Source organism: Lachnellula hyalina, assembly GCF_007821495.1.
Source record: "Lachnellula hyalina strain CBS 185.66 chromosome Unknown contig00029, whole genome shotgun sequence".
Lineage (NCBI taxonomy): Eukaryota > Fungi > Ascomycota > Leotiomycetes > Helotiales > Lachnaceae > Lachnellula > Lachnellula hyalina.
Genome location: NW_022157143.1, coordinates 61,095 through 85,405, shown reverse-complemented (window position 1 = coordinate 85,405; position 24,311 = coordinate 61,095). Strand labels below are relative to the sequence as shown.

Below are 24,311 nucleotides of genomic sequence, written 5' to 3'. Positions count from 1 at the left end.
CCGGTTCCTTACTGGGCTCTTCACATTTCCTGTCAAAAGCTTTTATCCCTGATTTTGGTAGCAAGCTGTTCCGTCCAGGCGGCCTTCGGGAAGGCGAACCAGGTCGTACAATGTGGGTTTTCCATTTCGTCTTGCGCCGCTCGTGTTCCCCTTCCTGTGCCTTCGTCTCCCATTTGGTTAAGATTGTTGCGCTTGAGAACTTATAATCGGGGTCGCTGGACAAGAATTCGTCGGTGTCTTCAAAACTGGAAGCCTTTTCAGCTCGAGCGAATGATTCCTTCTGTCTCATCTGACACGAAGACCTAACGAATAGGTGGGTATGTCGTGATTGATATATGTTCGCGCCTGAACTCGGCCCTCTACCGACAGCTCTGTCCGAGGCATGGTATGTGGCCTTCGGTGGCTGTTCTGGATGTTTCCAACCCACTTGTGGGCGAGGGGTTGATTGGTAAGTCGACCGGTTATTGTATGGAATGGCCCGGGTTAATGAGTCGCACGCTGCATTGTTTCTGATGTTGTTTCTGATAAGAAGTTTTGGGGCTCTGCCGTGTGGGAAGGTATAGAAAGGAGTAAAGCCAGCCATTTTGTATCTTTCTCGCTGTATGAAGGGCTAACGGTACTCTGAATCGATGGACAATGGTGTAACCTAGTAAAGGCGATAGACAGTCCCGTATCTCACTTGGAGGGATGTGGGGGTAGGGGGGTCCGGACGAAATGGGTGGTGGTGGCCGAGAAGACAGTCTCTTTCTATAAATGCAGAGATAGTGAGCACGAATTCCACGGTGACGCCGATGAGGTTATTGGTCCTGGAAAACTGCCGAGTTATAGAAGGAGTCCATTCGTACGTGACCAAATGCATACAGGAGTCAGGGTTCTGTGTATGATTATAGATGCGACACATCAAAGATGGAGCGGCCGGCGATGGCTGTGCTCCTGGCATGGAGGACTAGCAATAACCAAAATTGTTAGGTAAGAGTAGTCTGCCACGTCTCAGTGAAGGTTGTCTGGTTGTTGACAGACGCAGAGACAACAAGTACACGTTCGTCGGCGATAGAGACCAGCGAGTTGGTAGCAGAATAAAGCTTAGTAGCAAAGTAACAATAGTCGTGAGAGGTAGAATCAGAGAGCGAATTTGTGATACAGGGTTTCAACAAAGTTTCTTCTTGATGCTGGGAACATGAAATTAAGCATGCCAGTAGATATGTATGCTGGGGTTGATTGCGAATTTAGACCAAAGACTTGCCCACGATGCTCACATATGTCAACCGGCGATAAGATTGTAGAGCGCTGACTGGGTTGGTGATGATTGAAGAGGCCAATAAGGGTAAGCACGAAGTCGTTGCTAATGGAAACCAGTGTGTCCGTGGCTGAATGATGGGCAGTGGAGTAATGAGAAGTGCGGTAAAAGGCACAGTGAGTGTGGGTGTAATTGATAAAATAGCGATCGCTGATTACAAGATGTTGAAACGAAGGCGTAGCTTTAGTTTGTTGATTGTTGAAGAAGAAAATTAAGAACGGAAAGAGAGACAAGGATATTTTACCTTTGGGTAGAGACAAGTCGTCGTTTCCTAAACATAGGATTAGCTAGCCGTATGATGTGTCAATCAATGTCAAAGGAAAGTGACACTTCAGCTTGTGCACAGGATGAACGACCAGACAAGGCGCGATTAACTTTTGAGGGGGGAGAAACTGTCGAAAGCCGCGATTTCCTCTCCTCCATCGCGCCAGGGGGGGGGGGGGGGCGCCACGCGAGCGGTACAAAAGCCAACACAAGATATTTTGGGCGTAATATTGAAAGAAATAGAATTTCGAGGTCAGAACCTCCAATATTCCAATCTCCTATATTCGCACAAAGCTATGCAGTGTGATGCACACATGCACACATCTTCTCCATCGGAATACAATACCCAACGACAAGACAAACGTAAAGAGAGGTAAGCTACTCACCAGCAAATTCTCGGTCCGACATATTGGTTGATTTCTGCCCCCAAAGTCTTGTAAAAAGGTATATGATAATTTCTGCTGCTGGCCCAAAGAGATTTGATCAAAGGAGATAGGTCTGCTAAATTGGGTGTGAAAGTTAGAGATGATTTTGAGATGTCGGCCTTGTCGTTCATGTCAATTTTTTGGCGGGGCAGGACGTTTTATTTATGCAAGGCTGGCTGGTTGGTGCTGATAATCTGGCCTCTAAGCTAGACCTAATCGGTATACGCGTTGGTCTCACGTGATTATCTGCCTATTTTCTACTTTGGTTGGACCGACATGGACAAATTAATACTATTCTCACGCTTCGTCCTCATAAGTGGAGGAGAGTTGCTTCTCAAGCTATACAACATTCCATTACAGTATCTTCATGAGTACTGCAAGCATCCACGACTATCTACGGAACTCAACGCCACGCGATCCGTTTTGTTGCCTCAAGGAAAGGCATCAAAACCCGCCCCATTCCCCTTTCTCGTCAAGTGACTATCCAAGAACATGTTTACCTAGCTGTGGTTAACAGTGGACCTCTTCCGCTCAGCCCATGTTTACCTCTGTCACAGTATCATACTCAAACATCCAAGGCACGAACTTGTCTTCATCATAGCAAAGCTTGATTTACTATCGGATGTTACCCCAGCGGTGTTGGTCATGTACTGCTTCATCCTGAGGTCTCTTCCCTCCTGCTCTGATCCATCATGCAGATGCCAGAGGTTCACCAGGATAACGTCGCCTTCGAAATCGCCTCACAGCGAGATTTTCGCAGATCCTGAAATGTTCGCAGCACTGGCGAGATATCTACTACATCGGTGACTCGATCAAGACATTCCGCCAATGTTGTTCCGTCTTCAATGGATACAGCGGCTCCTTGTGCCATCATCGGCAGCTCGGCAGCATGGCATGAGCTGCATCGCCAATTATGACAACTCGTCCATTACCTATCTCTCAAGAGGTGAAACATAAGCAAGTTTCCACTTTAGACAACTAGTAACTTGACTGAGCAGTCGTTGAATAGTAGGTTCCCAATTGGGATGCTACTGCGAATCCTCTTCCTAGCATCGAGAAAGACCTCGACTCCAGTATGTGTTTGATAGCGGCCTGAGGAATAAGATGAGCGGTGGAGGTAATTGAAGTGGACATGCCTCCGGGATTTGACTTTGAGGCCTCCAGGGCTCTCTTGCAATATCTCTGTCTGCAAAGGGTTCAGAATCCCACTTTCTTCTTGTTTATGGAGGTCTGGTGCAGTTATCCTCTGTAGAGTTTAAGTAGATATACGAATGTGAGCTCTTATTCGACTGGGTCTAGCTAGCCTCCAAACAGAGAGAATATTAATTGAATCAACCCCCCTTTTCACAAGCGCTTTACTTCTTACAACTTCCTTGAATGCAGCTGTTAGTCTGAATGACCCCACATGACGCCAATTTAGATTTTATTATATATATATTGTTTCTATCCAAAAATTGGTTCCCGATCCATCTGGGGTGCACAAAATGGTATATTCCAGCCTTAATAGGGAGTAACCAGGCCAGGGCACATACTCCACTAATATTATAGCGCAAAGCACTAAATATCAGGGGTCCAAATCCCCTAACACGAGCTGTCAACCTCTCACAACAGCAACCCAAACTTTGAAATTCATAATATTCTTATTATTACACTATTTAGACGCACCTCAAACCCAAATAATATCGGTGCATTTTCCCATTATCATTATCAGTATTATTAAGGCATGGTACAAGCATGACCTCACTGACCTCTCTCGCCCCCGAGATCCTCACCCTCATCTACCACGCCCTCCAACGCAACACCTCAGGTCCACGCTACACGCTGCCCCCCCCCCCCCAAACCCACTCCAGAAACAGCAGGAGAAAACTCGCGCGCAGCCGCACACTGGGTACTCAGCGACGCCGGGCCCCTGCACCTTGCGGCGACATGTCGCACTCTGCGCTCCATCTACGTCTCCCGGCACGTATGCTCGAACCTGATTCTAGAACTCCCAGCTCCAGATGACTCGGCCCCGAGTCCTGGGCATCCAAATTCAAAACCCTTCTATGAGTTCTGGACACGTGTAGACCAGAACGGTCCTCGTAGTCTAGTGCAGAAGCTGAGGAATATGAAAGGTGCAGCGGATGGCAAGCCGCTCACGAGGTTCATGCTCGATTCTAAATGGTGGGCGTGGCCGCGTGAGGAAATGGAACTGTGCATGGATATGTGGATGGATATCCTGCGGGACGTGAGCGAGGTGTTTGGCGATGAGTTGAGTGTCGTTGTCATGTGTCAGGGGGAAAGCGTGCAGCAGGATTTCAGAGGATATGCGCCGAGGGGGATTAGGGAGATGGAGGATTTGAGTATATTGCCCAAGGGGTATCTGAACATTGCGACTACACCTGTTATGGATCTGGATGAGGATGTGCATATCGAGGCAGGTTCAAGGTTACGAACTCCTCGTGAGGCAACGGATTCATTCCCTAGAGTAAAAGGACACAGGCAGCCCTCACCACCCCCTCGAGCAGACCTCGAGACCGCCGCGCCACTCGCTCTGCATGTCTATCTTGGGTACCGACAGCATGGCACAGATGTGTTAATGAGCTACGCGCTGTGCATGTTCGCCAGCAAGAACCTGCGATCTTTTCACTTTGCAACCGACGCTAACAATCTCAATTTAGTCGGACATGGGCGACGGCCTGCACAAGGCCAGGAATTATACAAGATTAAAAATCCGTACTCGTATGGGAATCCATGGAGGCATTTCCTTCCGTCTTTGAGCTCGGCATGTGAGACGCTGGAAGAAATAGTGCTTGATTGCTCGCTTTTCTGGTCGGAACTTGGGTATGCACTTCCGCATCTTAAGAAATTGAAGAAGTTGGATTGTGAGATGGCGCTTTTGCATACGGAGCCCATGTTTCCGTTTGAGCTGGAGTCAAAGGAGAGGGCTGAGGAGAGGATTCTGAAAACTTGTTCTTTGAGAGATGAAATTGCACAGAAAGAGCGGGGGTTGAAAAAGAATAAGGGAAAGGAATGGTTGGATATTGGGAGGGAGGGGATTGTGTTGCCTAGGATTGAACCGGAGGTCAAAACGATGAATGGGTCTGATCCGCATTCGAGGTTCGCAACCGTGGATTTGAAGGTTTGTGTGCAGGTTATCAGGAGAAGGATTGCGAAGTCGAGGAGGTGAGATATAGGTACTGTACGATACATGGAGCAGATAGGGCCACATCTTGACTTTTTATTTTGACATCGCAAATTTGAAGGTCATAAAGCAGAAATAGCTGGAATTATTAGAAAGAATGGAATATAGAATATATATTGCCTTGAAACCACTCTCCCCCGCCTGTGTTTTCAGGCTGAACGCTGGCTGCCAGGCAGGGCGTAGGAATGTTACAGTCAGTGTAAGAACAAACATTCCGGATGCGGTTGTGGAATGCAAAGGTGAAAGAAGTTCTCTTTCAACATCAATTCACTCTGCAATTAATTAAATGCAATAAGTAAAATATAAGACATTTACTATTACCATATAAATTCATAACAAGGCAGCGGGCTAAACTTCATTGCATTGCATTGGTCCTTTTCGCGATAGGTTCGCGATACAGTAGATTCAATGCCGAAAAAGAAGGCACCAGCGCCAAGCGACAGCGACCTCGACAGTCAAAGCGCCGACCATGACAACACACGTGCACCAAACCAAACCACAGGCAACATGGACTCTGTGTCGGAAAATGACCGGTTGGAGTTGGAAGTTGGGAAATGGAAACGCAAATTCGAGGAGCGGGAAGCCCAAATCGACTACTATGAAATACAGTTGACAGAGGGAGGAAAAGAGAAGGACGCGGCCGACAAAAAGGTGGGCGAGCTCGAGACCCAGCTCCGCGAGGCGAAACTCAACCTCGAACGCCAAAAACGCGAGTGGGAGAGCACCCTAGAGGAGCAGAAGCAACTCCACGGCGAGAATCAGGATCTCACAGCCAGTTTCACTTCCGCGGGCGCCGAAACCGACACGCTCAAAGACGAGCGTGACAAGTTGCAGCGTCAATTAGACAATAACAAAAAGGACACCGCCGCCATCCAGAGCGATGCCAAAGGATTGCTTGCCGTGAATCAGACCCTCACGGAGGAGCGGGATGAAGCGTGGAAGGAGCTCAAAGACTTACGGCAGAGAAACCATCACTTGGAGCAACTCAACCTCGACGTGGAAAAGGAGAAGAGTATCTCGGCCGATCTCGTGCATCAGATTGAGAAGGCGCGCGCTGAGATGCCCCGCTTCGACCTAGATCCCGAAGCTTACCGCACGACAGCCAAGCCGAAAGAGCAGAAAGGTGGCAGACCGAGGAATCTTTCCAACGAGTTCGAGTTTGAAGAGAAGCCTGCCGGAGAGGAAGTATCCAGCTCTGAGGAAGAGTTGTCTTCCTCGGACGATGAGGAAAAGGTTGAGGTTGATCGCAAGCCTGATCGACCTCGATATGTCAAAAAGATTATTCGGGTCATCAGAAAGGTTCCTGGCTGGGCTCCATCATCCCGCGAGTTGACCTTGATGCATCTTCTCTGGGTCTGGTACGATTTACTGGTCCTCTGCAGTCTTTTCATCCAAGAAACTATCAATCGCGATATTCTTTTTCGCAGGCGCCATGGGATACTTCCATCTAGATCTTCCCCTCCACCTCTTGGTCCCAAATCACCACTTCGTCCAGCACCTCCACGCAATGACAGCGGCAATACCATTCCTACAGGTGATGGCAAGACTCCTGCTTCTGAGGACAACCCCCCTGAAGGCAGTGGTACTAAGACCCCTCCTGGCAACGAGCCAACACGTTATCGCTCCAATACCGTCAGCACCATGGACACTGTAAGCAGCACAAGGAGTGACAGCTGGGCATCCGACTTCCAAGAGCCTCCTGACGATGCCGGCTACAGGTTTGATCCTACACGAACCTCTATTCACAGTCAAATGGCGCGTGTTGTTAGAGGAAGAGAAAATGGCCAAGGCATAAGCCCCCAAACGGATCTTTCACCCTTCCTCGACCCTGCTCCTCCCCCAACGGACACCAGAGAGAAGTTCATAATCGCCTCACAGGATGGAGCAACGACTCCCACGCTGCCTATTCTACCACTACCCCAAGGAGTCGGGATTAGCTCCTTGCGGATCCTGACACCAGAGGAGGTTGAAAAGCTGTACCCGCTTGGGGAGGGCGAAGAAGAGGGAATCGAAAACATCGAACTCAACGACCCGAGCACCAAACCCGTTGAACAAAATCTCTGGGAAGGAATCAAACACCCAGACCCCCTCAATCGCCCAGACGCACTAAAGACATATATCAACATCCTCTTGCAACTGATTTTCTTTTGGTGGTGCTATATGCTGTATGCCATGTGGCAAGAGCGCCAGAATTGGACCGATGCGAATAACATCACGCAATCTTTCTTCGATGACTTGTTCCAGAACCGCAACCATTATGGACGCGACGGCATTGTTACGAGTCTTCTTGGTGAGGAGTGGGCGAGTGGGGTTGATCGCTTTTTTGTCTCTTTTGCTAAATTGATTGGGGATGATATGGAGGCTTATGCGATTCCTGGATAGAATAGGATAGGAGATTCATGTTATGGCATCTTGAATTTATTCGTGGACGTGTTATGTTGTCACTGGGGAGCAAATGGAGTTTAGAAGGGCATTGAAATAGAGTTGTTTCCTAGGTTGAGGCTCTTCTTATAGTTGTCTTGTCTCGGATACCCACAGTACCTGGCGTTTGTTTATGACTCTCACAGGGCAGACACGATGGTGTTTCGGGGATGATACCCATTATTTTTTTGCAAGCTATTATTCTGATTTACTCGGTGCAATACAGCTCTTCATTCACAAATACATCATCTTCGCCATTCGACCAGAATTTGATTTAGCAGAGGCTGTGCTGGAGTTGGGAATACCCTCAAAATTGCACGTTCGGTGAGACCGATAATAATAGGATTCGCATGTTGTTAATTTCATTACGACGGATATCTGCTCGTTTCACATGCTTCTCTTGCATGATATACTCGGGCTTCCGAGCTCGTCCGAATCCTGAGCATTGGTCCGAAGGAGTAGGTTTACGTTGCAACTCACAAAGTAAATCATATTTGATTCCTATAAACACAAATACCGACCTGTAACTTCCCCAGCTTGATTATTGTGCACCTCGGAGGTTTATTTTGATAGGGGGTAAATACGAGCAATGATTACTACTCATTCAGAAGCCGTAGACGGTAGATGTAAGTACGTGCGTGGGAGCGTGCATGACAAATGCAGACGCCTACCCCTGTAGCTAGCCTAGCTCTCCCGCTGGATGGCATGGATGCACGATCACGATGCTTATCAAACATGCGCCGTTATTTGAGAATCTGGACCCGGAGTGCTGAATAACATGTGGAGCAGGGCATGGATTATAATATCAGATCAAATTCTAGATGGATGGCTGGAATACTAGGTATGGTACATATATATACATACATATATAAATATACATACAAGTCCTCTCTTTATTTTCTTTCACTCATATCTCGAGAGTTCTTTTTCACTGTACAGCGATCATACACACTGCGTCATAGGCCTAGCTAGACCCCGCTACATCATCAATCAACTCGTACGACAACTTCAATCATACAATAACATCGACCTCTTTTCTGCGCTTTCTTTCCACATTTAGATACAACAACATTTGATCTGGCGCACAAAATGACTTCCAAACTCATCCCCCAACACCCTGACGACGTAATGGTCATCCGCGACCTCGTCCCCGGCATAACCACACTCTCTGTCCCCTTCTTACGCTTCGGACATATAAAATTCGGTGGACGAGCTACAATTGGTAATTCCCTTCCCTTTCCCTTCTCTCCCCCCGCCTCTCTAAACCCATACTAACCTCTCCTCCCAACAAACAGTCAAGATGCAATCCGGCTCCCTCGCCGTCTTCTCCCCCGTCGCCCTAACCCCCACCGTAAAAGCCAAGCTCGAATCCCTCGGCAACAACGTCGCCTACATCACCGCGCCAGACCTCGAACACCACATCTTCCTGTCAGCCTGGGCGTCCGCCTTCCCCTCCGCGCACATCATCGCGCCCGAAGGCCTGGCCGAGAAACGCGCCAAGCTGAACCAGACCGACAAAGAAGTAACCATCGTGCCCATCAACACGGTCTTCACAGCCAAGGATAAAGCCGCGATCAAAGTTTCCGACGAGTTTGATGCCGAGTTTCAATATGAGTTTGTAGACGCGCATCCGAATAAGGAGTTGGTGTTTTGCCACAAGCCGTCCCGCACGCTGATCGAGGCCGACTTGCTGTTTAACCTACCGGCTACGGAACAGTATTCGCGCACGGGGGAGAATCCAGCGACGGGGTTGGCTACGAGGTGTTTTGCGGGCATACAGAATACGAAGGGGCAGGCGATTTGGCAGAAACGCATGTTGTGGTATGTGTTTAGCAAGGCGGATCGGCCGGGGTTTAATGATAGTGTGCGGAGGATTAATTCTTGGGGGTTTGAGAATCTGGTGCCGTGTCATGGGGATTCGATTGTGGGAGATGGGGAAGGGGGTTTTCGAGAAGGTTATGCAGTGGCATTTGGAGGGGTTGAAGAAGTGAGGATGAATGGTAATGAAGGTGGTGTTTTGATAGCTGATTTAGTCGTTTTATTGCAGCGGCGAAGGGCGTAATTGGATGTCGATAAGCGTGTTTTCGTATAGATATCACTGTATAAACTTTCTTAACTGATATCATCGACGATATGTATACTTAGGCTGCCAAATAGGGGTTACAGTACAGGGAGACTTTATAAGAACTAGTTACTCCGTAGATATCAAGATTAACTACCTATTATGCTTATTCTTTTTCCTCATTTCCTTTGATGATAAACAGTACTCATTCGTTCGGCATACACATACATGGAAGAGCCAGTACAGTAGAAAGATATCTATTATATACATACTTGTCTTCTAGTCTCCCCCACCCTTCCTTCCTCCACCTCCATCCACATCCCGCCTCCATCACAAAAATGGACGCCCTACTCACTTCCCCAAGAGTGGAGGAGGGACTGACGGATAAGGTAGAAATAAAACAAAACGCCCACCCTCATTACTCGTGTATTGTATCATATCATATATAAAGTAAATAACTCTTCAGATTTATTAACCCTCCTAATCCCACCCTTCTTCGAAGTCAAATTATCCGCCTCCTTCTCATCTCCAAAACCTCCCTCCCTCACTCCCATCAATCATGGCCACCACCCCCCACCACCTCCGCAGACGAAACAGCAATAACAGCCCTCCTCACCGCATACAGCACCGCACTATCCTCACAATCCCTCACAGACGTATTATCCGTACGCTCTCTCCCTTCCCTTCCCCTCCTTCTCTCCTCCCACTCCATCTCACCACCCCCCAACCCACAGCTCTACACCCCAACCGCCACCCTCCTAGCCCCCAACCACCCCCCCTCAACCGGCCTCCCCGCTCTCCGCACAGCCTACAAGCGCGTGCTCAGCACCGTGAAACTGGATATCCAGTTCACCATATGCGAGATTGTCGTCATGGGATCCAGAAACCTCTCGTCGGAAACACCAACACCAACACCAACACCAACACCGTCTTCCAGTGGAAATGAGGGGGCAGAGCAGAAACAAACACAGTGGGCTTTTGCTAGGACGACGGCAGAGGGGACGAAATACTGGGTCAAGGAAAATAGACAGGAGAGACATGCGAATCAGGAGCTTTTTATACTGGAGAAGGATGGCGGGGAAGGTGGAGATGGAGATGGGGAGTGGAAGATTGCTAGGTATGCGTTTAGTAGTATGAAGGGTCTTGGGGAGTGAAGTGCGTGATTAGAATGATGGTATGGTGAGGTTGCTGGGTTTTGAGGGGTAGAGTCTCGGTTAGGGGAATAGGGGTAGGGTAGGTCACTGAACCGATTAAAGGAAAAGGAAGGAATGAAAAAGCGAGGGCATCTTCGTTCTATGTTCCGCGTTATACGTTCCGCGTTAAATCATGCTATCTACTTTAATCGATAGATTTATATACAATCCCTTTCCTTTCTCCTACCCATTCAATTCATAGCCCTAAATTCTGGGCCAGCCATAACCTATTCCTTGAACGCCACCGCCAATTCGTTCGTGATGATGAATCAATCCCAGCAAAACCCTCTGTATATACCTACCCAATCCCAATATCGTTCGCTCCCAAATATACAATTACATCCCTAAGAAATCTCAAAAATCTTTAAAATGATCCTCCCACTTCCCCCTCAACTCATCCGTATACATATCCCGACTCCTCTTCTCGTCGGGATACATATCAAAACACTGCGCATCCCCGGGATATCTAACTTGTGGGATAATCGGGCCTTTGTATTTCCTGTAATAGACATCATCCCACACTACGCCGGTGAAAAATGGATGTGATTTTACTCTCGCGGCGCCGCCAGATATATTGCCGAGACGGTGGGATCGGTCTACGGTGCAGAATTGGCAGATTATGTCTTTTGCGTCGGGAGAGATGACGGGGTTGGTAGGGAAGTGGACTGGTTTAGAGACGATTCTATAGGAAGAGGATAAGCTGCCAAAGAGGGAAACTGGGGAATTTATACGTACTGCTTGTAAATCTCAATTGGATTTGCGTTCCAAAACGGCGGGTATCCCGTCAGAAATTCGTAAATCAAGATACCCAGCGCCCACCAGTCAACAGCTGTCGTATGGCCTTTTGATTGAATGACTTCAGGAGCTAGGTATTCCGGCGTGCCGCACAACGTATAAGTTTCCCCTTTATTATAGTCAGAGAGACTGTCCTCACTGTCCGAACTCGGCAAAACGGGTCTGCTGTTTGTCCTGCGCCTGAAAATTGTAGTAAAGGACCGACGCTTACTGTTACCAAGTCGTTTTGCAAAGCCAAAATCCACCAGCTTGATATGTCCTTCCGCATCCAAGAGCAGGTTTTCGGGTTTGAGATCTCGGTATGCGACGCCTTCGCGTTCGTGTAGGAATTCGAGGATTAGTACGATTTCGGCGGCGTAGAAACGAGCGGTGTTTTCGTCGAAGCGTTTGGCTTTTCGTAGGTAGGAGAATACTTCACCACCAGGACAGTAGTCGAGCTTGAGACGAATTTGTTAGGATTTGGCTATCGGAGGACCAGGAGGACTTACAAGCATGTATAGAGAATCGTGGTCTGAGAAGGAGGTAATTAATGTAGTGATGAAAGGATGACCCGCAATATCTGCGAGAACAGAACGCTCATGGTTGACATGGTCGACTTGCTTCAGCTTGATAACTGCGCAACATTAGGACTCGGTCCAATCGTCCCGGAACACGAATAACAGACCTTCAACCTTCCGCAGAACTTTCAACGCAAACACTTTATCGCGATCTTCCTCCTTGGGATCAGCCAGCCTCACAAGCCACACGCGCGCAAAGGTCCCTAAAACAGCCCAACAATCAGCGAATGCCCCCCAACCCCACTATCATATCATGCCAACTCAATCTCGCAAACATACCAGTCCCCAACGTCCTCACCAGCTCGAAATCGCGCACACATAGCCCCTTGGAACTACGACCAAGCTCCTTGTTCCGCGGATCCTGCTGTATCTCCTCGGGCGGAAGGGTATGTTGCGATGCTGAGAAATGGGCGATGAAATCTTTGTCTTGCTGTGTGGTCACGGCCATTTCTGCGGTGCTGGGTTTGGAGTGGTGGGAATGCAGCAAACCCGAGGCTTTGGTGGTGAAGCCCATGGATGAAGGTGGGGGTGGGGGTTGTATTGTTGGGCTACGAGTGCTGTCATGTGTTGTGGTGTTTCAATTACCGTGAGCGCATAGTTGTACGATTGATTGTCAGAGGGGAGATTATGAGAGAATGACTGTCTTAGGTGAGGAAGGAGGAGGCACGCGGGGGGGGGGGGGGGAATTGAGTGAAGAGTGCAGAGTATCGTTATTTCTTAATCAGGGAGGTCAAATGGAAGTTTCCAAGCCCGGGCCAGCCCTGTGCAAGGGTAGGAACCCAAGCCAAGGTAGTGAGAGGGTGGGGTGGGGTCTTTCACTCTCGGCTCAAGTCAGGAGAGCGACTTGGAAGCAAATGACGTTGCCACACCATACGCCGCAATGCTTATCCTGTAATCTTTATCTTTTCCCTCTATTTATATCTAATATTTGTATTTAAGATTATATCTATATCTATGTCTATATCTATATTCATATCTATACCCTCTCTTCACTTGTTCCTCAGTTTCTGATTCAAATTCTGACGCAGTTTCATCCCTCCCTTCCCCATTTATCCCTCGCCGAGTCGTTAGTGTAACCGACTATAGGCCCTTTTCCGGCGCCGAGATCCCAAGTATACCACGTGATCCCTTTTGTCCTTTTGCAAAGCGTCATCTACTCTACCTATGTCATAGACAAGAGTCTTGGAAGCTCAAGATCCACCGTTCTATAACCAAAGGGAGGAATGAATGAATGAATGAATAGGACACGAGCCAATCCTAGGTGTATCAGGAAATACATACAATACATGTGGGTAGCATGCATATGGAGGTATAAATCAACAAGCAAAACAAATAAACAGATCAAAACTAAGACAAAGTTCAATCCATACCGCACTACCAGCGCTGCGCACTTGACCAGCGAGTACGGTATAATGAGCTTTAGCTATTCCCCTCGTCCTGAACCTCAATCTAAATTCACACCTTACAAGGAACATTAAACCCCGAATGCTGTGAATGGCTCAATTCATCTCAAGACATCAACTGACTTTCCCGTCTTGACAACAAACATTTTATCGACCGAAAGAAACGACCGACTAAATACAAAAGCAAGTACCAAGCGTACTCTATATAAAAATAGACACGTTGAAACACAGCCGAGAAGAGACCGGATCTCAATGCTCAACTACCAGCAAACAAGCACCACTCCATGCCTTTGGTATTCGCTCGGATACATTTGGCAACTCTCACGTGCTCACCCTCCGCACCGCAGAAACCATCTTTTATATATCCCAGTCTTAGAGCCTAACTTACCACATCTAATCAGGCATAGAAGTCTCGAGTACGTCAGGAATCTGACTATTGCAAATAGAATGTAGTGAATGCAGTGAATGAGAAAGGAGAAGTAATGAATGACAGTAGCGATGAGGTTGATAGCATGAGATTGAAGTTGCTGGTAGCAGGCTGATGGCTGGTTGCTATTTGGGGATTCCCCACAATGGTAAAGGGAGCAAGTACATCCATCACACTGGGTTGTCATCGCTCTCCCACCCCCCACAAAGTCCCATGGCACTCTCACCATAGCCCTCAATCCCCCCCTCATCCCCACCAACCTGCAACGCCATCGCCATACCCACATTCTGATGCATCAAAACATGGCAATGAAAGAACCACAGCCCCTCATTATCTCCCCGGAACCGCAACACCACATACCCCATCCTTGGCACATACACCGTATCTTTCAGCACGGGGGTTAGCGTGTTGAGCGGCCCGCCTGCGGGGACGGGGTTTGCGAATGGGTTGTAGGCGTCGTAGGAGCTGGGACTGGCTTTGTGGGTCGCGAGGATGTAGAAGGAGTTGCCGTGGAGATGGAAGGGATGGCCTCTATCGTCCATGTTGTTCAACACGATGTCAACCCACATCCCTATGCCCGGGCTAATCCATGGCACGAACGCCTCGTCCCAATCCGACCGATTTAAGGCGAGTAAGGGCGGCTTGCCAGCACGTGCTTCCCAGGACGTGCGGTTGATGAAGCCTTTTGGGATATTGTGGAACTCGGAGAGCATTTCGATTTTCGTGTAGAGGAGGATGGTCTTGTTTGCTGTGCGCGGTATGGTGGTCGTTGGTCCGGATGCGTTGGCGAGGGGGAAGAACGGGAGGAGTTCATCCATTTCGTCTTCTGACCGACGGGTTTGTTTTTTGGGCTTTAGAGTCGAGGATATGGGAAAGTTTTGAGTGGGAGTTAGGGCGAAATTCTTGAATTTCAAGTTCCTGGATGGTTTGTTAGCTACGCACATCTCCTTAGAGGGAAGGGGATATATACTCTCGGTCAAGTGTGATGGTCAACATTGAGTCCTTCACTTCTTCAGGTCCGATTCGTTCTACGATCACGTCAATCCTCTCTCCGGGGTAGAGAATACCGATAGCTTTCGCTTCCGGTGCGGCTTCGATTTCATTCCCACCATCAACTTGGAACAGGGTCATGATATGCCCAGAAATTGACAGTGAGAATCCAGTAAGAGCTCTACCAAATATCAGCACTACCGAAGTCTAGAGGTCTGGAAAGGCAACTAACCCCGTATTGATGATCCGTAGCCTCGTAAACTCGCCACTAAGCCGTAACTGTTGCATTTCCACACTTTTGCATTCTATGGGTCGTGCTGGAATTTCCATGGAGCAATTAAAAGATCCTTGCCCATTAATTACAATGGAATCCGGAGCTGGCTGTGCATATGTTAGTTTCGTAGTTCATTGCATAGGTCTCATGCTACTAACCTCAAGCCCAAAATTCGTGGCTTCGGTGTAATAATCTTGGACTTCTTGAGCAGATCGATGATACCAGTCCCCGACCATAAGAGCTAGATCTTCATTGTACTCAAATATCGCCTTTTCGGACGAGCCAGAGACCGCAGGCTTGTGGACAACGAATGCACCATAAAGGCCGTCAGCACGCTGTACGTCAGAATGCGCATGATACCTAATTTGCAAAGTTGTTATTATTTTGTTGCGTGTTGGGACGTCTTTTCTTACCAAAAGGTACCAGCTTGATCATCTTGGATCTTAAATTTGTATGTGAAGTGTTGCCCGGGGGCGATAGCGCATTGGGTCACCCCTACAACTCCATCCATCTCATTGACACCTTCCACGAATGTTAGCATTTCTTTCCCCTCCATTGCAACTTATTACTCACCTTTCATGGAGAGCCCATGCCAGTGTATGGCAGTCCCTTCATCATCAAGCCCATTCTTGACCTCAACCATAATCTCATCCCCAGATCGCGCTTCAATCAATGGACCCGGGTAGTGCCCTGTGAATTAAGCTCTATCAACGATCTAGTCTTATTTTTCTTGATAGCTCTTTAGACCTACCATTGATCAAATAAACATTTTTCGTGACTCCATCAGGAGTCCGTAAATCCGACGTTATGTTCCATACATAACGTATCGTTTTCGGTTCTCGATAAGCATGCTCGTCAGGATTCAACACATACGCAAGATTCGGTGGCTGTGAAGCTGTCGATCCTGCGCCGCCAAGACGAGAGGATGAGCCCAGAAGGCTATGGGAGATTGTACTGAAATATATTGAGATATAAAATAAGATGGTGAATAAGAGGAGCGTTGTGGTGAGGTACAGTTGACACCTCGCCGAAAGCAACATCAGCCTTGGTGTTGCAGTCTCACGGGCGCATGATGGTGCTGGGAAATGAAAATACGAAGAGTTGAGCAGGAGACTCGAAGCACTTTGACTTTGATGTCAGAACATACGAAATCTGTCCGCAGTCTATTAGGGCATTGCAGGCGCAACGTCCGATGCTTTGCCTCTCCAGAGACTGTATGAGATGAAACAGGAGGTGTCCAGATGTGGATAAAACGTGATGTAGTTATCACATGACCTATATGGCTCATGGATTTTGTGTATATTTCCCTAGCCTTTATCTAAATGTTATACGTACTGTATTGTGAGGGTACAAATACAATTTGTTCGCAGGCGCCTTGTTCACTGTTCCAAGAGAATCCTCCCCTTAGCGACCATTTCACTGTTTTGCCACACCTCCTCTGTGGACCCATTCAACGCTACATCGATCATACTCGCCGCGCATTCATCAGATCCTAAACAGTAACCACAGTCAATTCCATCGCTATGATACAGCCTGGGGAGAATGTTTGCTCACTGATAAACCCAATTGTATCCGCTATAGTTAGATTCAAAAACCTAAACCTATCTTTCTTCAAAACCCCCGAAGGTCTCATAACAATCGTTTCCCACCTCTCCTCACACCCATTTTCTTTCGCAAAATGCCTCATTGTGAACTCACCTAGCCCCTGGATCCAAATTAGTATTTCCAATAATTCTTTTGGCTCATGAACGGAACCATCCGAAAGCAGACTAGATAGGAGGAATAACGCACCCTCCCCCGCCGTGCGGCGGGCATAAAATACAACGTTTTGTCCTGGTCCTCCACCGTGAACGCACCTCCCAAATGCACATATCGGAACTTCCCAGCCTTCCTCTCGTGCAACATAGCTTTCGCAAAGGCAGTGGGAAATTCGACTTCGACTTGATGGTTACCGTCATATGTACCCATTGCCCTGTATAAATCAGTATTTCAATCCTTGTTTCCTTCTTCACAATGATGAGTATGAGGTTGGTTACCAGATACACGCATCCGCATCTGAGATCTCCTGGATCACGGGTTTAGGATATGATTTAAAATCTTCCATGATTATTACTTTTGCTTTTGCATTAGAGGAGAGAGAATCAATGGGGCGTCGAGAGAGGATGATGAGGGAGGTGATGGATGGATTGTTTAGGCATTGCGTAAGGATTTCACCGCCGATGAAACCGGTTGCTCCTGTGAGAATGAGCTTCATTTTTTGAGTGCTGTATTTCGTGTTCGTACGAGTTCTTAATACATAGTTGGATCTAGATGTTCATTTAAGGAATTTTGGCATAGCCTAGGGCAGGCACCCACAAGACGTTTACACCTCCTCTACGTCGGAGAAAAGCACGGCGGAATGAAGTTGCGGTATTTTACAGTACATGTACGAATTCAAGTGGTATTTTTCAGTACGTTTAGTCTGCATTCCGCCGCGTTTATCTAGAGACCTGGAAAAGGTACAAAGATGCGAGAAGCGAGTGTGAGATCTCGATGAGGACGCTGGAGTATTGACCAGTTGCATCTTCACGGTCGAACAATAAGCTTAAATATAAAATACCGACTCGTGCAGTTTTACAGAGATGCCATTGGTCATGGACGATTACTCACCTCACATATACTGTACTGTACACAGCAGAGTCTCACCGATAAGAGATAACGGCATGGCTTCCTTTCTGGATCATGCTGCAGTACGCGTCAGACTGTACGAAAGCGCAAATGGCTACTTGTATCCACTGGGCACCGCCCAACTCAACTTGATATCTTTAGATTTAACGTAGATTTAATCATCATGAGATGGTATGAGGGGGAGCTAGAGGGTCTTCCACAATTATCGTCAACTAGTCGGACTTGATCTCATCTCATCTGATCATGCCGTGCATCTCTTATCTCGAGGTCACCATATTCTTTGCGCTCGCTGTTTCTGTTTCTGTTTCTGTTTCCGCGGATTCGTTGAAAGATATCAAGCATGTAGTTCTCTTCATGCAAGAGAATAGGGCATTTGACCACGTGAGTTTGCATTTCTCCTATCTCCAACAACAATAAACATCTAACAGAGAAAGTATTTTGGAACGATGCCGGGTGTCCGTGGCTTTGCGGATCCGAATGTTCAAGTCAACCCCGATGGCAGAACGACCTTCCAGCAGTAAGTATTACCAGTCGCTAGTGCATTTCAGATGTTAATCCAGAGTCACAGACCGGTTACAAAACAACAAACAAATAAAGCTGATCAGTTAACTCCGTGGTATATCAACTACCTAGGCGGAGAATGGCTGGAAGCTACCCAGTGCATGGGAGCTGGGGATTGGGGATGGGAGCATATGCATGCCGCCTACAACGGAGGACTCACTAATCAATGGGCTGCTACCAATACTCCGTACAGTATTGGCTTCTTCAAAAGGAGTGACATTCCCGTGCACTTCGACATTGCAGAAGGATGGACCGTTGGGGACATGTACCAGGTAAGCTTGGTGTCGATTCCATAGTCCTGATATTCTTGGCTGACTTGTCATTCCAGGAGAGTGTTTTGGCGGCAACTGATCCGAACCGGATCATCTGGATGAGTGGGACGGTAAACAACCCAGGGACTCCAAATAATCCCGATGGCGATGGGAACATGATTCTCGATAACAACGCGAGTCCAGGTAAATGATTTCGAGGCGAAAAACTACCCAATGCTGAAGCTCGAGTACAGGCTGCGAGAGACCGCATCTCAACTGCTACCCCTTTACGTGGAAGACGATACCTGAATACTGGACAGACGCTGGTGTTTCCTGGCAAGTTTATCAAGATGTAAGTAACTCCTGAAATCTTTCGATTTCTCGAATTTCCGTGTACATTAGTTCAAGCCACTTACTCTTCACTTATTCTTTAATCAGATATCGCTGACACAAGAACTTGCAGGTAGACAATTTTCAAGATAACATGCTTGCGTATTTCACTCAGTACCAAAAAGCTGGCAAAGATTCCCCGCTCACAAAGCACGGTAAATCGTACCTTGGCCTCCAACAGTTCTATGACGATGCTGCAAATGGCACTTTACCTGAAATCAGCTACATCGTGGGGCCAGCCGAATTATCGGAGCATTACCCCTATTTGCCGAGCGATGGAGCATGGCTGCAGAAGAATGTGGTTGAGGCTGTTACTAGTAGTCCGCTTTACAACGAAACTGTATTGATAATCAGTTATGATGGTAAGAGAACATATCCGACGAAATAGGAGAGTGCTGACTTGATGGCGTTTGTAGAGGTTGGAGGGTACGCGGATCACGTTACCCCTTACACTGCGCCGAAAGATACTCCTGGAGAATGGATTCATGACCCATATGGGATGGTAGGCAATACACCCGTTGGCCCAGGTTTTCGTCTCCCGTTCTCCATCATCTCGCCGTGGACCCGTGGCGGCCACGTCTTCACAGAACACGCGGACCACAACTCCCAAAACCTATTCGTCGAAGAGTGGCTTACAGCCCACGGCTACCAAAACATCCGCAGCAAGGAAATGCCTCCCTGGCGCCGTGAACACATGTCCAACCTCCTGAAAGCCTTCGACTTCGAGCACGTAAGCCATCCCCTGCCTCCCTTCCCTCATTCCAACCCCCGGTCTAACCTCACCACCAGCCCGATCACTCCATCCCCCCTATCACCGCCTCCATCCCCCCCCTCACCGACCCCAGCATCCCCATCTCCCCCGACAGCCCCCTCGGCTCCCTAGCCGGAAACTACATCGGCGCCGCTTCCTGCCAAGCCCAGCACCGGACCTCGCAACCGCCCGTGCCCTACGGCCCCTCAAACGCCCACGCCGACACCAGCCTCATCGTCGAAGAGGGCTTCAAGCGCGTGCGCGGCGCCCTGACCGAGGGCCGCTACCTCACGTTCGAGCGCAACGGATACGCGCTCACGAACGCGGATCCTAGCGCGATGCGCGTAAGCAGCACGCGTGCTTCAAGCATGCACGATGATGTGCGGCAGAGATGGGTGATGCATCGTGTGGGCGAGGAGCATGGGGATCGGTTTACCATCAGTAGTGCGGTGGATGGGCGGTATGTGAGTTATCTGCAGGGGCTGACGAGTTGGGCGGTGCTGGCGGAGACGTATCGGATTACGGATTTGGGGGCTGGGAGGGGGTATAATTTACGGCCGAGTGGGGTGTTGAGTCTGGGGGTTAGTAGGCTGGGGCATGTATTTCAGACGTGGGGGGTTGGTGGCTTTGAGGTTTATAGCGTTACGTATCATACATAGTCAATAATTGTTTAAAAGGGGGTGGGCGGCAGAGCTGTCCACTTTACTCCTTACTTTCTTTCGACTTCCCGTCACGCGCGGGCAAACTTCCTGCGAGATCATCAGCTTCCGAGGCCTAGCATAAGACAGACAGCGATAATCTACTGGTAGTCTACTCCTGCATAGTATGAACAATGCTGTGTAGCTTAGTCTCTGGTTGCTGAGATTGTCGCGTTTTTGTTGTTGGGTGTGGAAGAAGGCCTAATCCGGAAGTATATCTCAATTGATGGATTGAAGTCGTTGGGATCGAATTGAATTCTGCTAGCTGTTTCCTCCGTCTCTGCTGATCCGACACTCCAATCAATAGTTGGTGAACTCACTCACTCACTCACCCAAGTACTCTATCCTCTCTTCTCCCCAGGAAACCCCATCCCACATAAATACTTTCTCTCCCTTCCCCAATCTAGACATCCAAACATCTCATCTCACTATGTCATCCCACCCCCAAAACAGTAGAACTCACATCTGATCCATCCCCCCATAACGGAACCTAGCAATTTGAAGCTTTTTCACCTTCATAATCCAAACCACAGCAAGTGCCTTAAGGTAGGAAATAGAGAATAGGAATGACTGAGTATAATGAAAGGAAGTATGAGAAAGAGCGCTCTTATAACGCGATGGGACTGTAAATAAAAACACATAAATATAACAGCACTCATGCAAGACATATATATATCAGGAAAATCACAGCATCAATAAGCAGACGAGATCATGTAAAAGACAGCGAACACCCATCATTGTATTCAATTTTATCCATCCATCCTATCTACACTACAAAGTAGAAACCATCGACCCCTACAGACTGAACTAACTCATACCCTGAGAAATAACGGCTTCCTCAAGGCCAGCTAATCGACCGTGGGTACGAGATCCACAAGCCGAGAAAGCCATTTTACCCAAGCTGAGCAAGTTCAGTACATGTAGAGGCGATTCTTTCTACATGATATATGAGATCCACGGGCAAGCATTATGACTCCATCCATCCAATTCCCCAAGATAGCTCCCTTAAACTGTATGTATGAGAGAACGATTTAGAGAAATATCAACGCTATGTAATTCAAAGACGCAAGCAAGCAGCAGATTACAAACGGGAACCATGGATCGTCTTCATGTCAACAGCGAGTTCACGGCCATGGTCGGAGATGACCTGGACCCTGACGCTGCCACGACCAGTCTCGAAAGCTTCAGAGAGACGGGCCCAGAGGTTGGACTGGTCAATAACAGGAAGGGATTGCTTGACATCGCCAGTCTCGGTCATTGCAACAACTGTAGGCGTACATTAGTAGACTGTAATGTCGGAGAGGACAGGGAAACGTACCAGTGCCATCTTGCAAATCAAGAACACGGTATTGCTTGAAAACCGGACCAAGCATAGTTTGGACAACAACACTTGGGCTTGGGTTGGCGATGAACGAGGACTCCTCATGCAGTTGCTTGGTGAAGAGGTCGACACCCAAGTAGCGGTGCTGCCCGGTAGCAGAAGAGGTGGTGATGCGGATAACCTGGCAAGGACGGCCTTGGAGGATCAAGAGGTCACCGAGACGGATGTGGTGGCAGGGGATGGTGACGGTGTTGGGCGTGTGGGATTGTTCGGCGCCAGCGGAAGAGCGGACAGGAGCAGGGCCCGAGGAGCCTACACTGATGTCAACTTCTTCCTGGTCAATGTGGTCATGATGTTTTGGGTGATGATGATGATGATGATGGAAACGCCCCGTCAACTTGTCGGCAGCACGGTGGAGACCGTGACGGAAGGAATGGTAATGACCTATGTGTGAAGGCGTTTAGGAAAGAATGGGGGCAGTGAATGAGTAAAAGAAAACATACCATCTTCATCATAGTAACCCATCTTGTTGGACTTGAATCGAGGAGGGTCGACGGTCTCTTGAGTGATGCGGATATCCTCGTGGGAAGGTTGTTGGAAACGTGGAGCTGGGTCAATAGTGGAACCACCGACACGAACTTCTTCGTGGTAGGAGGAGGGTTGTTGTTGAAAGCGTGGCGCGTCAACAGTGGTACCGGAAACACGGGTCTCCTCGCGATAGGTTGGGCGGGATCGGGGAGGGTCTACAGTCTGATTGAATCGGACCTCTTCGCGATAGCTGGGCTGGAACTTGGCTCGGTATTGACGTTCGGTGAGGTCAAGCTCGGTATCGTGTGGTTGACGACGGTGGCGAGGGAGTTCGATGGAGATGTCTCCGTCGTAGTGTCTGCGTTGATATGGAAGCTCGATGTCGACGTGGGTTTCGGTGTGCTTGAGTTGTTGGGGTCTGATAGCAAGGAGAAAAGAAAATGTTAGCAGGGTGCAGGAAATAAGCGGTGGAGGTTACTGTGTCAACAAAGTAGGAGAATACGATCGAATAGGCGCCCAGTGGGACCTGGTCAAGGCTCAAGCGTGGTAATTTGCGCATGAGACAGCAAATAATGGCAAAATTGGCAGATATAGGGGCCAAGTGTAGAAAGTGTGCGCGAGTACTAACCTTCTCTCTTCGCGGATGTAGATATCTTCTCGGCGGCTCGGACGGTGCTGGCGATCTTCTTCACGAGTGATATGGACCTCTTCCTGTCGGAACTCGCTGGTACGAGACTGAGGAGGGGGGTGTGCGGAGACAGAAGAGTATTCACCTTCCCGTCCGACGCGCTCTTGATGTCTGTGGGGAAGATTGATCTCAGCCTCGACGTGTGTCTCCTCGACGGTCTGTTGTTCTACGGCGTCGTTGCGATACGACGACGGAAAAACGCTGAAAGGGATAGGAACGCGGGCGTCAAAATCCAGTGTGCCGACCTTTAGCAGCGAGAGAACGTCTTCTCAAAGCGCGTTCTCTTGCTTCTCTGGTTCGAAAGAAGGGGAGGGAAGAGAGCGTGTCTGACGACGCTTCTTGACTCTGGTCTTTCAAATGGCAATGATGGGATGATTGATTTGATTGATTGATTGACTCAGATAAGACAGGGCTGACTGGAATGGAGGGGATGGAATGGAGGGGACGATTGAGTTGTTGGAAGGATTTGTATGTGTATGTATGGTGTTGTTGAGGGATGTGATGAGATGTGGAGGAACGGAAGAGGATGGAGGAGATTGGTGGTCGGTCTGACAAGGTTTGTTAAATATTCGCTTGTCGTGTTATGTTGTTTGTTTATGCCGGGGGAGCTGGCAAGTGGAGCGACACTAGGACGAACCGGGGTCAATTAAGGGGGGTTGGGCCAGGCGGTGGATGAGCTGCAGCTGTGTGAAGAAACTGAATCTTGCTTATGCGTGTATCTCTCCCGTATGAATGGTCCAATATTGGCTATTCGATTCTTTGCAGCAGTGGTGTCGACCATATGGGCATGTTCTACGCCTACCGAGTACGGACTCCTGTCGTGGAATTCAGTGATTGGAGAATCCCCGTTTTTCACATGCACCAGAACCTTCACGCCCAGCCATCACCATTGCCACCATGTGAGGTCTCGAACTTGACTCCGGTGCTGATTCTATCCTCATCGATACTGTACAGTATCAGCCTCACTCAGTCTGTTCGAGAAATAATCAATACCCAGGTAAACTACAAGTAGGTAGTTGCACCGAGGCTCAAATTACATTGAAACGCGTAAATCTCCATAGCAACCAGGATCCTGGTGGGTCTCTTTAGCGCTGAATACAAGCAGCAATAATCCGCGTAATCACGAGCTCGGCATCTGGTCTCGACTCATCGAGATTGAAGCTT

General features: G+C 48.5%; 7 protein-coding genes across 7 annotated transcripts; 3 read left to right on the top strand and 4 right to left on the bottom strand.

The window, feature by feature from the left end:
- Positions 1–3,720: 3,720 nt before the first annotated feature.
- On the top strand, positions 3,721–5,155 carry LHYA1_G001922 (uncharacterized protein; the record flags this gene model as incomplete). Its single annotated transcript, XM_031146900.1, has 2 exons — positions 3,721–3,793; positions 3,846–5,155. 2 exons carry the CDS (start codon positions 3,721–3,723, stop codon positions 5,153–5,155), a joined length of 1,383 nt encoding a protein of 460 aa, XP_031007362.1.
- Positions 5,156–8,680: 3,525 nt separating this feature from the next.
- Positions 8,681–9,653, top strand: LHYA1_G001921 (uncharacterized protein; the record flags this gene model as incomplete). Its single annotated transcript, XM_031146899.1, has 2 exons — positions 8,681–8,813; positions 8,887–9,653. The coding sequence occupies 2 exons, from the start codon at positions 8,681–8,683 to the stop codon at positions 9,651–9,653; spliced, it is 900 nt and encodes a 299-aa protein (XP_031007361.1).
- Positions 9,654–11,200: 1,547 nt separating this feature from the next.
- On the bottom strand, positions 11,201–12,712 carry pkgC (Protein kinase; the record flags this gene model as incomplete). Its single annotated transcript, XM_031146898.1, has 5 exons — positions 11,201–11,528; positions 11,582–12,078; positions 12,130–12,254; positions 12,306–12,401; positions 12,478–12,712. 5 exons carry the CDS (start codon positions 12,710–12,712, stop codon positions 11,201–11,203), a joined length of 1,281 nt encoding a protein of 426 aa, XP_031007360.1.
- A 1,486-nt stretch (positions 12,713–14,198) lies between these two features.
- On the bottom strand, positions 14,199–16,230 carry LAC2_1 (Laccase-2; the record flags this gene model as incomplete). The annotated part of the gene is made up of 7 exons (XM_031146897.1): positions 14,199–14,946; positions 14,999–15,199; positions 15,251–15,399; positions 15,451–15,652; positions 15,706–15,814; positions 15,866–15,982; positions 16,044–16,230. Coding segments are annotated over 7 exons (1,713 nt in total), but the record flags the coding sequence as incomplete, so codon positions are not given.
- Positions 16,231–16,671: 441 nt separating this feature from the next.
- LHYA1_G001918 (uncharacterized protein) lies at positions 16,672–17,546 on the bottom strand (the record flags this gene model as incomplete). The annotated part of the gene is made up of 4 exons (XM_031146896.1): positions 16,672–16,825; positions 16,855–16,997; positions 17,084–17,264; positions 17,329–17,546. 4 exons carry the CDS (start codon positions 17,544–17,546, stop codon positions 16,672–16,674), a joined length of 696 nt encoding a protein of 231 aa, XP_031007304.1.
- Positions 17,547–18,202: 656 nt separating this feature from the next.
- On the top strand, positions 18,203–20,571 carry plcN_0 (Non-hemolytic phospholipase C; the record flags this gene model as incomplete). The annotated part of the gene is made up of 8 exons (XM_031146895.1): positions 18,203–18,340; positions 18,388–18,476; positions 18,528–18,792; positions 18,849–18,975; positions 19,026–19,123; positions 19,235–19,523; positions 19,578–19,891; positions 19,951–20,571. 8 exons carry the CDS (start codon positions 18,203–18,205, stop codon positions 20,569–20,571), a joined length of 1,941 nt encoding a protein of 646 aa, XP_031007307.1.
- A 1,120-nt stretch (positions 20,572–21,691) lies between these two features.
- Positions 21,692–23,928, bottom strand: hex-1 (Woronin body major protein; the record flags this gene model as incomplete). The annotated part of the gene is made up of 5 exons (XM_031146894.1): positions 21,692–21,876; positions 21,929–22,375; positions 22,435–22,877; positions 23,088–23,392; positions 23,845–23,928. 5 exons carry the CDS (start codon positions 23,926–23,928, stop codon positions 21,692–21,694), a joined length of 1,464 nt encoding a protein of 487 aa, XP_031007324.1.
- Between the last annotated feature and the right edge of the window lie 383 nt (positions 23,929–24,311).